Source organism: Diabrotica virgifera, chromosome 7, assembly GCF_917563875.1.
Source record: "Diabrotica virgifera virgifera chromosome 7, PGI_DIABVI_V3a".
NCBI lineage: Eukaryota > Metazoa > Arthropoda > Insecta > Coleoptera > Chrysomelidae > Diabrotica > Diabrotica virgifera.
In genome coordinates, this window is record NC_065449.1 from 81,413,545 (window position 1) to 81,430,152 (window position 16,608).

The following is a 16,608-nucleotide window of genomic DNA, read 5'->3' on the forward strand; positions in this document are numbered from 1 at the left end:
CTGCTATGGAGTGCTAAAAATTGCATTTTAACACGGTCGTAAAAAAATTTTTACTTCTCAATTATCTTTTAAACTAACTATTTTTATGGGAAATAAGCCACAATTAAATTGAAAAAAATAATTTTTTTAACGTTTCGACGCCCAAATCGGGTGTCTTTGTCAAAATACAAAATACTACTAAAATAAACAAAAATGTTGTTGCAAAGTAAAATATTCTTCTAATAATTTATTTAATCTGACTCATTTATATTGGCAATTCAGACATACATATACATATATTATACATTTTAAAGTAGAAGACTTTAAAATGATATTGCCAAAAATATGTAAAAATTTTTTAACAAGTTTCTTTTTGGAGGTTGTAACTTTTTTCAGTTCATTTTAAAATAAAATAACACTATAGCAATTTTGTAGAGGGTTTTTCAGGGAATAATTTCCACTATAAAGTTGTTTAATTCTATTTATTTATATAGATTTTACAGCGCTCCAAACTTGACCAGATTCTCGAATGCTCATAGGGATACAATAAAAACAAAAGTTAGGCTTACTTTTCTATCTATATATATTTTTTATTCATACAATTTATTATGGTTTTAACATTCCTATGCTATTATTAATCTGTTTTTGACCTTTCTCCCCACTATAAAACTTATAACCCTAAGCATATATAGAAAAGGCCCAAGAAGTTGTTTGAGGACAAACTCGCCGGTTCAGAAGAAGAATGACGCAACCGCAAAATGCAAAATTCTTAAGAGCAAAAACGATTTGTGATATCAAAATCATAAAGTATGATGAAAATTAGCCATTCACCACACCGTGGTCAGTATCTCGAGATTTAAGCGTTTTTTGGGGTGTGCCGCTTGTCTATGAAGTAATATATCTTTTTTCCTATTGTATATGTTGACTTAAAATTTTCCAAAAAACTTTTGCATGAAATATATTTTATTGTTATTTTGGTTAAAATTATAAACTTAAAAGTTTGTCACTCAACTTTTTTAAGTACATAAACATGAAACTAACGAAATATGATGACAAAATGTTTAAAAATTAACAACTCCTTTTTTAATGTGTTTAAACATTTTGGACAAATTTCATTGTTATCTACATACTTCAGAGATGACACAGTAAAATTTTCAAAAGGAAATATTTACAGCGACCAAAGATACAGCGAGGTAAATTTGAAAAATCATCAAAATCACCACCTCTACGTAGATAAAAATAAACTTCATATTCGGATTCAGCGACCTCGAAAACATAAAAATAGACCAAAATTGGTCATTCACCTTAAATTTGATTTTCGTGGTCGGCATAGCGGTTGATGCCACTCGCCTAATATATATGGATAGAAAAATATTATTTTTTATTGTATTCCTTCGAGAATCTGGTCAAGTTTGGAGCGCTGTAAAACCTAGATAATAAATAAAATTAAACAATTTTATAGTGAAAATTGATCATTGAAAAATCCTCTACAAAATCGCTATGATGTTATTTTATTGCGAAATGAACGGAAAAAAAGTTATAACCTCCAAAAGGAAATTTCTAAATTTTCTCTTATTTTTGTTTATAACTTTTTTGTTAGTCACTTGACGATAAAAAGTAATAAATATAAAATTGTAGAAAATTTAATTTGCTACATTTTATATGTCATTTAATTTTCTGTAGGATTGCTAGTTTAGGAAATACAGCGCGATAGCCCTTTGCACCCTTTTTTCTAATATGGCGGCCGGGGGACAAGGGAGGCGACCCCAAAAACTTGAACTTAAGCTTCTACTGAACCCCCTACACATTAAAAAAATAAAATTGACTCCTCTAAGAAATGCAACCCTAAATGTAACATTTCAATGGACTACCAATATTTTTGTCAGTTTGAAAACAGAATTGTCAATATGATGTTTCTATTAAGACACCGAAAATTAATCATTCCACAAAAAATCCATATTATTGCAAGAAGTCTTAAAAGATGGTATCCAGATAACGAATATATCGCACAATTTGATGGACCAGTTATGTATCCAGATGAAATAACTAAAAATTGGGTTACGTGTCCATATAACGCCAAAAAAGCACCCGAAGAAAAAACTATTAAAAACATGGTGATCAATTTTGGACCCGCTCATCCAGCTGCCCATGGGTGTTTAAGAATGATATTAACGTTGGACGGTGAGGTAAGAAATTTAAATTATTGTAGAAACAAATGATTATTCGTCGAAAATAATCAGTATCAAATATAATCCGGTCAACTTAGACATCAAAATGCTTGGCAAATAACAAAAATTGCCGGAGAGCCAAATTTTGGTGGAGAGCTAGGGTATACCTTAACAAATAAAGTTTAAAAAGTCCCCATCGATCCCATGTGTGCGTCAAAAGTTATTCGGGGTCAAAGGTCAAAATTTGAGATTTTTTGGATTTTTTTCGAAAACGGTAAGTTTTATCAAAAAAAACCTTAAACCAAAGTTGTAGATCTTAAAATTCTCTACAAAAATAGTCCTTACTATTTTTTTCCTAAGAGTTGCCATTCCAGAGATATCGCGATTCAAAGAGTCACATTATACATGATTTGCACACGTTTTCACACCACCTGTGAGGTAGTGTACTCGGCGCGTTTTTTTTTTACCGTGGTTTCCCCTGTAGGCCTACTCCACTAACTGTTTTGACAATTTTAGGATAATTTAAGGAAACAATACCGGTCAAGATCTAGATATTACCTTATTATTGATATTGATTATTGATATTGCTATTGATTATTAGGTTAACTATTGTTTTGATTTCTTTAGATATTTTAATCAGATTCATATTCTTGAAAGTCTACTTCAACAGTCAAGTCTTCTTCGATTTCATCTTCTTCCTCTTCCTCTTGCTGGATGTTCAGAAATTGTTCAAATGTGACTGAGTCATTGGTCTCTTCATTAAAATCACAGGAGTCTTCCTCTGTTATACTAAACTGGACATTTGAGCAAGACTGACCTTGGCAGTTGGTACACACTAAAGAACACAGCAACCCGACTTTTTACATCCACATTTGGCACTACAACCTTTTTTGCAATTGCAAAAAATAGTGTTAAGGAGTTTTTCTGGAGCAGGTGGGAGTAAGGTTTTAATCGGTTCCAGAGTATTATCTATTAATTTCCAACCCCAGTCTTCTGAATTCAGTTCATTGCCTAGCCATGTTTAAACTTGATAATATACTCGATACAAATGTTGAAAAGCAGATGCTGATGTTGGAGGAAGACATGATAGTTGTACTTGTTTCATGTTTCGCGTATTTTTTACAAAAGTTAAGTATCGGTATTTATCAAGACAAATAATTTTTTTTGAGCTCCATAAACCGCAAGAAGAAAGCGAATTCCTTCCGTAATTATTGCTTGCGGTGTAGAATCAAGTTCTGTAAAAACTTTACAGCAGTCAGTCAAATCTTTTTTTTTTTTTCGAATGATTTAAGTACTGACGTTTTGTCCCTTCTGTACATTGCGGACGTAGTGTCGCAGCCGGTTATCGCATGTAAAAATAAAATGTACTTTTGGCATTTGGGATAAGCCGATAAACTATTCGAAGAATATATCTCTGTTCGCTGTTGAGCCCTTCCAGGTTTCAGAAAATAAATAACTTTATCTACTGGAGTCCTTGCAGTAATCAGTACCAATAAATCAACACCATCACCAACTACAATTGTTGTGTTTGTTGCCTTAAATTTTTCAATTGCTGTCTCAATTATAAGGACATCTGCGTCATTTTTAGCTTGTTTCACTTCAATATTCGCAGCTGTTAATTTGTCAGTTAACATTTGAGCCTCCTTTCAGCTTTCTTCTTGCGGTTTATGGAGCTCCAAAAAAAATTATTTGTCTTGATAAATACCGATACTTAACTTTTGTAAAAAATACGCGAAACAAGAAACAAGTACAACTATCATGTCTTCCTCCAACATCAGCATCTGCTTTTCAACATTTGTATCGAGTATATTATCAAGTTCAAACATGACTAGGCAATGAACTGAATCCAGAAGACTGGGGTTGGAAATTAATAGATAATACTCTGGAACCGATTAAAACCTTACTCCCACCTGCTCCAGAAAAACTCCTTAACACTATTTTTTGCAATTGCAAAAAAGGTTGTAGTGCCAAATGTGGATGTAAAAAAGTCGGGTTGCTGTGTTCTCTAGTGTGTACCAACTGCCAAGGTCAGTCTTGCTCAAATGTCCAGTTTAGTACAACAGAGGAAGACTCCTGTGATTTTAATGAAGAGACCAATGACTCAGTCACATTTGAACAATTTTTGAACATCCAGCAAGAGGAAGAGGGAGAAGATGAAATCGAAGAAGACTTGACTGTTAAAGTAGACTTTCAAGGATATGAATCTGATTAAAATATCTAAAGAAATCAAAACAATAGTTGTTAACCTAATAATCAATAGCAATATCAATAATCAATATCAATAATAAGGTAATATCTAGAACTTGACCCGTATTGTTTCCTTAAATTTTCCTAAAATTGTCAAAACAGTTAGTGGAGTAGGCCTACAGGGGAAACCACGGTAAAAAAACGCGCCGAGTACACTACCTCACAGGTGGTGTGGAAACGTGTGCATATCATGTATAATGTGACTCTTTGAATCGCGATATCTCAGGAATGGCAACTCTTAGGAAAAAAATAGTAAGGACTATTTTTGTAGAGAATTTTGAGATCTACAACTTTGGTTTAAGGTTTTTTTTGATAAAACTTACTGTTTTCGAAAAAAATCCAAAAAATCTCAAATTTTGACCTTTGACCCCGAATAACTTTTGAAGCACACGTGGGATCGATGGGGACTTTTTAAACTTTATTTGTTATGGTATACCCTAGCTCTCCACCAAAATTGGCTCTCCGGCAATTTTTGTTATTTGAAATGTCTATATAGACCGGGTTAATATGATTGATTTATTTTGTTAGAACGTCGTCTTTGCAGATTCTATGTCATATTTTCACGTTCTTCCACCATCAAATCATTTTCTCATGATTTTCTTGTTTTAATTAAGTTCTGGAATATAGGTATATAGGGTCTATTGAATAAAAAGAACTATTTGCTTTTACTTACAAGTATTTAAGTATTTACTTAATACCAATTGAATAAAGTCATTTCTTTAATACTTTATTCAATTACTATTAAGTAAATACTTAAATACGAGGAAGTAAAAGCAAATACTTCTTTTTATTCAATAGACCCATTATTTTGTTTTATCAAAGAGGCGTTATAAATAATAGCCTGGTTGGGTACTTCATATAAACATAAGTTTATTATCAACCCAAAAACATCCTACATCCTTGCCCGAGCTTCGGCTACACCCTTAGAGTATGGAAAATTTTTTACCCTCTCCCAGAGAGAGAAAAAATGTTCCATGCTCTAAGGCTACACCTGACATTAACAGCCCCGTTTTAATATGTATTGCCTAACTGGCATTTATTTCTTAAACTAGACCAGAGGTTCCCAAACTATTTTTTATCGTAGACCACTTTAAAAAATTTACTGGTTTCGGTGGACCCCCTGCTGTTACATGTTTACCATATTCCCAAAACTCGTCCCAAATGTGAAGATCCATTCCCAAAATACATGTTCAATTTGGCTGAAAATTTATTTGCCCACAAATAGCCAAAATACAGGACTCCTAAGTGGTTAAAAGAATTTGTATAGTTTTACAATACAAGAAAAGTTACATGCAATAATATCAGAGTTAAAATTAGTCCAGTCGGGTTAGCATTTGATCTTGCATGCCCAGCTACCCAAGCAAGATTCTATTTTTCTAATCTTTAGGGGGTTAATAGTAGTGTAAATTTAAAATCGCGAATGAATTCCGCCGTTGCGTTAGCCGTCATCTTGATTTTAAAGGAGAACCGTTTTTGCTCAATATCTCCGTAATTTTTAACTTTCCGACAAAAAGTAGAAGGACTGAAATTGTTGAAAATATGATTTCCTATAATTTCTTTTATTATAAATTTTTTATGTCGTCGATATTTCCCGAGTTATGGGGAAAAATAGTGACAGTTAGAACATAATTATTGAATTATCTCGTTTATTATTAGTTTTAGAATAAAAATGTACCTATACAAAAATGGAGAGAATTCAATTTTATACGATTTTGATTTCTTTAATTTTTTTGCTAAAATCAGTATTTCAGGTACTACGTATGCGGTAAAAGCGCGAGCATAAGACCTGATTGGTTTGATAGCAGTGGTTTTTGTTCAATATATCCGCTATTTTCAATTTTTCGACAGAAATGGTAGGAACTGAAATTATTCCAAATAAATCATGTTTACAATAATTTTACAATAATTATTACAATTTTTTTAAACATTTTTTTACGCCTATATTTTTGACTCTGATATTATTCCACATATTTCTTTTTGTATGGTAAAACTACACAAATTCTTTTAACCAATTAATGTCCTGTATTTTGGCTATCTGTGGACAAATTTTCAGTCAAATCGAAAGACATGTAAAAAACGGTATTTTAACGTTTTCTACACTAAAATTTGATTAAAATGCCATTTTTGAGTCCCTACTATTAAAACGTTATTTTTTCCATTGATATTTTACGATAAAAAAATGCAAATTTATTTAAATAAATATTTGAAAAGCAGAGCTTCGTGTGATAGTGCGCAATCAAAAAGTGCGCCAGTAATAATAAAGACAACTAAGAAGACATCAAAGGGTGACTCTTAGATATTAAGTAGTTAGTAAGATAGGATAGATAAAAAGTTACTCATTGGTCAAAGACCAGATTGTAGCACTTAGCAAATAAAAAAAAAAAAAAAAAAAAAAAATAAATACCAAATCACTATAAAATTTTCGTGGACCCCTACTTACCACTTGTGAATCCCCATTTAACGCCAACGTAGACCCCCGTTGAATTCCTCGTGGACCCATGGGGTCCCGGACCCGGACCTACTAGGGAATCACTGAACTAGACTAACAAGACATATCTCTTTTTTTTATAAAAGATCGCTGTGCCATTGTATTCTTGTACATTGTACATATGTGTTTAGTATTTAAGTTACAACTAATATGTAACTTAAACTACTACAAACATAATCTGTTAAGTTTACCGGTTTCTTCATAAGAGTTTTTGTTCGTTAAAAATTATAAACTATACGACATTAAGTCGATGTATTAAGATTATTATAAACCGTTTGGATATACTTCATCCTTGCTCGAATACATCCACATGGTTTATAATAATCTTAATACCTCGACTTAATGTCGCAAAGTTCATAATGTTAAATATACTCACGGACAAAAATATTGCATATTTTATCTTCAATCGTCATTATTTGTTTATGTTTTATCTTTGAAATGTTAAGTAATTTTTTATTTATTTATTTATCTATTTATTTTAATTTATTAAAGATAAATAAATGGTTAAACATAGTCTTTATGACCGAGTATGCAATAATGTCACAAATTAACAAACATTGCATAGTATGGAAAGTGTGCTTTGGCGACTTGACAATTCTTGTTTTGTTGAAATGTCAGTTAGAATATGTCAGTTGGAGAGATTTATTTTTCGATACTGCAGCTTTTTTGCACACTTACAGTGTGTGTTAGAATTGTTACTTTAAAAAATGAGGGTTATAGACAAGAAGATATTGCGTGGATAACAGATATCCATCAGTCGACTCTTTCTCGTATAGTAAAGCGATACAATGAAACTGGAGAACACAAACGGCGACTTGGTCAAGGACGAAAAATATGTACAACGCCAAGAAATAACCAATATTTAAGACTTAAATCTTTGCGAATTCGAACACTTACAGCTCTCTGTCTCAAAAATCAATTACTGATCACAAGACAAGTTAATGTAAGTGTCAAAATTGTGACTAGAAGACTCGCAGATGTTGGTTTGACTCCAAAACGGCCTGCCAGAGTTCAACCCCTTCTACCACGGCATTAAACTCAAAGGTTGCACTTTGCAAGATTCCACGTTAACTAGAACGAACATCAATGGAGAAGAGTGCTTTTCACAGATGAAACGAGGATACAATTGTGGAAGTCAGATGGACGTGAACGAGTATACAGAGGGTCTGGTGAACGTTTCACAGAATATAATCTTGTACAAAATGTTAGCTTTGGATGCGGTTCCATAATCCTATGGGGTGACATTAGTTGGGAGAGTCGTACGGAGCTTACTGAGGTGAATATTCGAATTAATGCTGACTGGTACATACGGAACATCCTTGAAGAGAATGTTTTTTCTTATGCTGGCTTCATTGGGTATGATAACTTTGTGCTAATGAATGATAATGCCCGTGCACATACCGTAGGAGCAGTCATACAAGATCTTGAGGATGTTGACGTTGAGCCTCTAGACTGGCCACCAATGAGCCCTGATGCAAATTCCATAGAATATATATGGGACATCCTAAAAAGACGTATACGAGCAAGAAATTCAGCTCCAAACTTAATTGCAGAATTAAGAATTGCTGCACAGGAAGAATGGAATCGACTTCCGCAAGAAACCATCCAAGATATGCGGAGCATACCTAGAAGGATGCAGGCAATCATTAGAGCTAGAGGAGGAAATACTAGGTACTAAATTGTTACAATGTTGCCGTAAAAAATTGTTATATTGTCGTTATTGTTTCTATTTCTAATTAAATGTTATAGGCAAATTCACACTATTTCATAAATTTCTCTACAAACTAGTTGTGACTCTGCAATATGCAAGTTACTTGACAATAAATATACGTAGGATAGTCCAGCTCAACTTATTTGGCAACAAAAAGTACAAAATTTTTTAAAAGGAAAAAGATATACGTCAAAAACAAAATATGCAATATTTTTCTCTATGAGTGTATTATGTTAACACTCTAATTTAAAGGTTTTCACACCTACTGCAGTAGCTAGTTCCAAATACATGTACAATGGACGTTCACACTGAAGATCGTCAGTTTAGACCGAAAACGTTTTGTGTTTTGTGATTTTCCATTATCTTTTGGATAGATTTTAAATTTTTTTAAATAAATTCATATACCAACATGCAACAGAATCGTTTAGGTACTTCATACTACGTTGTATTAATGATTTAATTTTCCCTGTTTATGTTATCTTATTTCCATAGAAAACTTAAGACTAGTATATATTTTCATGTGATAGATAGTTAGAAAATTAGACCCTCATATAGGTCTACTCCATAGAGGAACGGAAAAATTAATGGAGTACAAAACGTATACCCAAGCTTTACCCTACTTAGACCGACTGGACTACCTGTCACCTCTTGTTAGTGAACTTGCGTTTTGTATAGCAACAGAAAAATTGTTAGGATTGAAAGTGCCAAAAAGAGGTAGGTTACTTTTAATTTTATTTATATTTTCAAAAAAAAAAACCTTTTTATCACATAGTGGTGTAAGGCGCCAATACATTAGGTTACATTATAATACAATACAAAAACAACTTTAAGGCCATGGGTACATAATAGGGAACTTGCATAAAATTTTAAATTCGAAAAAAATGGTATAAATCACAACAGAACATAATTTAGAATTTAGAACCTGTATCAAAGATAAAAAAGTTTTGTTTGTCTTTCGTTTGGCCCCTAAAGACGACTAAAAATTCAACTTATACCAGCCACCCCAAAACGCGTCGTGACGTCACAGGGTTGTAAGTTTACATTCTACACCAATTGTATATATAATTTTAAATTAGACATCATAAACGTCAGTAAAAAATACAGTTATGTGACGTTAAAAGTGTTTTTGATCGTTTGAACTATTCATACCGGGTGGTGAATTGGAAAGCGGGCCATAGGAAACTCAATGTAAAATTCTAAACTGTTGAATTCCTGCTTCCCTAATTATTTTACATCAAAAGTCATAAGAAACTATTTGTAGAGAATTGAAATCTGTATTGAAAACAACTGTTAATATTGTTCTACGAACAATAATTATTCAAAATTTTGTAAAAATATAATACATTTTTCAGAGTAATACGCCAAAGTTAGGCCACACGCAATACCATAATGTGTATAAGGTTGCATTTGTTGACAATAAATTTATTATATTAACAATTTGAACTGTCAATTTTTTTATTTATTTTATCAATTACTGTTTAAAACACAATAAAGTTGATAAGATACCTTTAGTTAAGGAGAAGTATTAATAATAAAGATATCTTCTTCAGTCAATAATGTGCTCACTGTCAGTTAAATAATAACGTGTGCCCTAACATGCCCACACATACCTACTGCGGTAAATACATTATATTTTTCAAAATTTTGGAATGTGTTTAAATCGTAGAACAATTGTAACTTCTGTTTCTAATACAGATTTCAATCCTCTACAAATAACTTCTCATGACTTTTGATGTAACATAATTAGGGAAGCAGAAATTCAACAGTTTAGAATTTTACATTGAGTATCCTATGGCCCGTTTTCCGATTCACCACCCTGTAGAAATTTTTTAGATAGTTGTACTTTTACAAAATGGTTTTATTTTCAATAGTAAACCTTCTTTCCTTTCCTTCAAAAACTGTATCAAACTCCAATCTCAACAAACTGGTATTCGCGATGAAAAACAAAGTATATGACCTCTGGTGGAATAAATTTAAACCACTATAAGTGGTATAAACAAACTAGAAAATTGTTGATTTGAATGGAATTTGGTCACTATTAAGAAATTATTAGTAAATTTCAGCATTATGAGTATATTAAAATATTTTAAATCAAATCGGTATTGTTCTGTTCCTCAAATGAATGTTTGTTTATACCATTTATACCGGCCATTTTCCTGCATTCGACCTGCCCTCTATATTCCGTTTTAATCGCGAATATATTATTACGACGACATAGGATAAATGTCATTAGAATATAAATATTTTTCCTTTATTCCCCGACGACGAGCTGACCAAATACCCAAGTAGGTGGAGGCCAATAAACTAAAGAAGAAGAAGAATATACGTAAATATAACCATAAATAGAACCACATAGTCAAACTCTGTGACGTCACGGGTCATTTTGACCTATATAAAGAATTAGCTAAAACAAATATCCCTACCCCCATTGAAATTTGCCTACTTATGTCCAACCTTAATCCACGTAGGATTAACTTGATCGTTAAATTCCTTAACTTAGTTAAACTTAACTTATAAATTAATCAATTCCCAACTTTGAATTAAAAAAATTAAGAAGATAAAGATATAAAAAGATATTAGACCTCCAAACGATAAAAGTTTTAACCCTTATGTTATAATATTGCCTTTCCTGTAGGGACTGTCTGGCCCTATAAGAAGATGTTCCTACTAATATATATTTAAAAAAATTGAGGCTTTAGCATATATATTTGGAAATATTCGATTGTCCAGAGCAAGACAAGAGTATTTCCCTGGTGTAAGCTGGGCGAATTATCCCGAGGGATATAACCCAATAAAGGAAGAAGAAGAAGAAGACGTCACGGGTCGTTTGAACTATTTTAAGATAAGGAAGACTTTAAATTTGTACTTCTAAGTTATTATAAGTTTTTGAAGCGTGAAATTTTGTAAATCTCACTTTTATACAAGACTGAACATTATTATGTAATAAAAAAATATGCAAGTTCCCTATTCGCAAATATTTTACGGCTATCGTAAAAAAGTGTCGTAAAATTCACACTGGTATGGATATGTAAACATTACTAGAATGTCATTCTACTTGAAAATGTCTTGATTAACTTAAAGAGATGGCTTTTGAATGTTCTTGGATAACTGTTATTTATCGTATAATTACAAATTATTAATTCAGTTAATAAATGTGATAATTTTTTCACTAACTATGTATTAAGTGATTGTAATAATTTATATGCTGTACAACAAAAACTAATACTCAATCGAGAAAAGAGGAAAAGTAATACAGTGATTTTTTTAATAATATATTGTTACTATGGAACGCTTACAATTTTGGAAATCTTTAACAACAAAATACTTGGATCACAGAATATATTATCCTGATGTATTTTTTGCTTGGATCTTCCACAAACAATACACAATAAATAACTTTTTATTAAGTTCACGTCTTAAATCAACAACTCAAAATATTCCCGATGCCACGTCAAATATTTAAAATTGTCACTGATTGTCACGGTCTGGCTGACAATATTATACCTATAGTCTATTCGACTGAGTGCGTTGTAAGACAAAGATAGATTTGGAAAATATTACCACGGACATGGTGTCCATTTTTTCGAATCCTGAAAAAACTCGTAAATACTTTTAAAAAATTTAAACGCAGAGTGAAAGACTAAATTATTACCGAGGGCCGAAAGTCCCTTAGTATAAATAAACAGTTTATTTTGAATGAGATATTTAAAATTAAAAATCACACTAAACTTTCTCTTAGTTTCTCACTTCTGTAACTTATTAAAATAAACATTATAGAAGTTCTCGGGGACTTTAGGCCCTCACTAATAACGTAATCTTTCTTTCTGCGTTTAAATTTTTCAAAAATACTTATTAGATTTCTCAGGATTCGAAAAAAATAAATCCTTATTTGAATAGCATTGCAGCCGAAAATACGTACCCATCCTCTTAAATTTAACTAATAACTGCTATACATTTATATTATGTACAAATCTGACCCATTCCTTCTTATTTCTAGCCAGCATCCTTGCTTCTATACACGTTGTTCCCCTTTTCTCGATTATTTTGATTAGTGTTCTATCCCATGTTTGTCGTGGTCTACCTTTCTTCTTTCTTCTTTGCATTTTTTCCTGCCAAATTTTTTTCACCGGTTTTGTCTGATCCATTCTCTGCAGATGACCTCACCAACTGAGTTGCTTCTCTCTATAAATTCTAACGTTGACTCGATTTCCAAATCTTCTCTTATTTGAGTGTTCCGTAGTCTATCTCTTTTGGTAACTCCTCGAACTCGTCTAAGGTATTTCATTTCTACTGCCTGTATTTTATTCTTTTGTCGTTCTGTTAATACCCATGACTCACAACCAAAGGTTAATACAGGTCTATATATTGACTTGAACACATTAATTTTTGTTTTTCGTGTTATTTATTTTTTATTTATGAATTTATTGCTCATTGCATGGTATAGGTTCATTGTTTTTTGAATTCTATTATTAATTTCTGTTTCCTGTCTGCCGTTGTCTTCTAATTCTACTCCTAAGTATTGAAATGTTCGTGCTTGTTCTATATTTACTTCTTCTATTTTTATGTTTATCTTTTCTTCTTCTTCCTTTTCCCCCATGACCATAACTTTTGTTTTATTTTTATTAATTGTCATTCCATATTTTTTTAGTGTTTCATTCCATATTTCTTTGTAGTTGTTTCTCATTTTCGGCCAATATGACGACCTCATCGGCGAATGCTCCTTATGAAATGTCTACTCTTCTTAAATTTCTATAACCCATATGCATTTTTTTCACTTTTACTTTACATTTTTTAATTACCTCATCCATGTAAATTATAAACAGTGTTGGACTTATCCTCCTCCTTGTCTTAGTCCCTCGTTCGTAGTAAATGGTTTTGATGTTCTCCTCGCTTAGCTGATGATATAATTCACATTGTTGTTGTAAATGTTCTTACTTACCCTTATCATTTTGTTACTTATACCTCTCTTCTCTAATATTTCCCATAATTTTTGCCTTGATACCGTGTCAAAAGCCTTTTCAAGATCTATGTAAGCCATATACATTTTTTTCTCCTGTTGCTGATATTTTTCTATTATTTGCTTGATTGTAAATATATCATCCTGGGTGCTTCTGCCTTTTCTGAAACCGCTTTGTGATTCCTCGAGTATTCTGTCAATTTTTCCGATTATTCTTTTGTTCAGTATTTTTTCGTATATTTTCATGGCAGTGCTTAACAGTTTTATCCCTCTGTAATTGTTTCAATCTGTTCTATCGCCCTTTTTATAAATCGGCACTATCTGTGCCTTCTGCCAGTCCATCGGTGTCTGTTCTTCTCTCCAAACTGCATTAAATATTTTTAATAATAGCTTTTTATTTCAAATATTATGTAACTACTATGTGTGGGGTTTTAACAACGTGGGTTGTACCATTTTGAAACCCATGATTGTTATTGCAACTCATGACCCCCTTTTCAGTGATTTTTAAAAAAATTCAATGTTATCTATGGATTTTGTTAAAATTAACTATAAAACTTTCTTTAAAAATGTATCATAATATTAACAATTAATTAGGATTATTAATTTACTTAAAATTAATTAAAAAAAAAATTAAAAAATAATTTACTTAAAAAAATTCCGTCGACCGGAAACGACGTCAGATGTGCACTCATGCTCCCTCTAATTCCCATGAGAATCTTAAAAAATGAGAAAAATCGCGCGTTTATTTATTTAACAACTTTATAGAAACTATCACAAGGAAAAATTCCTGTACTGGCTGTATACCATAAATCACAAAAAATAAAAACCTTATTTTGTAAAAGGTATATGTATTTAAAATCCCTAAAAAGGGCTGTATCACAAAACGTTTTCGGAATCAATATTCCATCATCAGTGTTATCACCTAAAATAAGTATAACTCTATAAGTATAACTCTAAAATTGATTTTAAACAGTTGGGGTTACATTATATTAACTGATTTTGAAAGATGTTTAAAATATTTCAAGATTAACCCCTGGCCTCACATGACATCAACCATATTGGTTGGAAAAGTGAAGGTATAACCTTACATGGCAGAGTTTAGGTGACAACTGATCGGTATGACCCCCGGAAGGATGTCATTACCAGACTGTGACACCGCACCTTGACAGAATCTAATATGTGAAGTTAATTCAGCCAAAAGAATATAAATTTTATGTTAATATTTAAATAATAACAGTAGTGAAAAATATTTGTTGGGATTAAAAATAATTTACCCTAAATAAGTATGATGGATGAAAGTTAAATTATAGAATCAAACAGAAGTAAATTAATACTTTCTTTAGGGTAGGCAATTATCATTACATTAGATGGAAAATTATGTTATTGGGTAAGCTGAAGTTATGAGCTTGTTATTTGGTGTAATTTATTAATAGAAGGATCCAACAAAATAGATAAAAAGATGATATATATTTAGTTTGGCTGAAGAAATATGTATTACTAGATGTGAATATAAATAAGAAAAGTATTAATGAGGAGACTGAGATATCCAGAGACCCGACATCAAAGTATCTCGAGATGAAAAATTTTTTTATTTTTTTTGCAATGATGGGACAGGAAGGATATAAGATTATTGGTGTGTAAGAAAGGAAAAAGAAGTAGTGATAAAAGAAGGGATGTAAGTTGATATTGGTGAATTGGTCTGTTACAGAAAATTAGACTGTGAATGAGGTTTAAATGAGTGTGATAAATCATAGGTATCACTTATCGAAAATGTGGTTAAGAGTCGAAGTGTAAATGAAGATGAATATGTAAAGAGGAATAGTGGATATCTTGACTACGAAGTCTCGAGACTTCATTCCATTACATCGCCAACTTTTCTCATAGTCAAGATATCCACTATTCATCTATTCCTCTTTACATAACCATCTTCATTTACACTTCGACTCTTAACCATATTTTCGATAAGTGATACCTATGACTTATCACACTCATTTAAACCTCATTCATAGTCTAATTTTCTGTAACAGACCAATTCACCAATATCAACTAACATCCCTTCTTTTATCACTACTTCTTTTTCCTTTCTTACATACCAATAACCTTATATCCTTCCTGTCCCATCATTGCAAAAAAAAATAAAAATGTTTTTCATCTCCAGATACTTTGATGTCGGGTCTCTGGATATCTCAGTCTCCTCATTAATACTTTTCTTATTTATATTCACATCTAGTAATACATATTTCTTCAGCCAAACTAAATATACAGGGTGAGTCATGAGGAACTGTACATACTCCTACGTCGTATAGAGGCTCCTATGGGGAATAACAAATGACCATTAAAAAGTGTCTGCTCCCATTGTTTAATAATATACAGGGCGAGTTTCGCATTTTGACAGAAATTTGTATTCGTCATAATTTTTGAACGGTCAGATCGATGTGTCTCTTATTTTGGTCAACCGTTACACTATTACCACCTAATCAACTGATTTATTCAAAATAGAAAAAAATCAGGTCCGGCTTCAAAAAAATTAGTTCGTTTGGGCCTTAGAAAAAATTTCACCCTGTATACGCTTTTTGAAAACTATAATATGAATTTTACAAATTAGACCAATAAGCAATTAAAATGACATATTTTATTTATTTTTTTCCCCACACGATTACTTAATTTTTTATGAAAAAATCAAATTTGACTATGAATTAAAAGTTTGATAAAGTGAACCATAGATTTAAAAAAAAATAACTTTTATTACAAAAATTAATTTTTTTGAACAAATATTTAATTTTTGTTACCACCCAATCAACTGATTTATACAAACTAGAACAAAATCAGGTACGGATTTAAAAAATTAGTTCGTTTTGGTCTTAGAAAAAATTTCACCCTGTATACGCTTTCTGAAATGTCTAATATGAATTTTACAAATTAGACAAATAGGCAATTAAAATGGCATATTTATTTTTTCCCCACACGATGACTTAATTTTTTATTAAAAAATCAAATTTGTCAAAATCGGAATTTTAACCTAAAAATGAAAAAAAAAATGGAATCACGGTTTAACTCG

The 16,608-nt window shown here is 31.6% G+C and overlaps 1 protein-coding gene across 1 annotated transcript in view; it reads left to right on the top strand.

Annotated features, from left to right (window-relative positions):
• The first annotated feature begins 1,886 nt into the window (after positions 1–1,886).
• LOC126888545 (NADH-ubiquinone oxidoreductase 49 kDa subunit-like) overlaps positions 1,887–16,608 on the top strand; it is a 68,216-nt gene continuing 53,494 nt past the window's right edge. Inside the window, exons 1-2 of the mRNA XM_050656891.1 lie at positions 1,887–2,165; positions 9,121–9,307. Coding sequence (XP_050512848.1) covers positions 1,887–2,165; positions 9,121–9,307 — 466 coding nt within the window. The remainder of the gene's footprint in view (positions 2,166–9,120; positions 9,308–16,608) is intronic.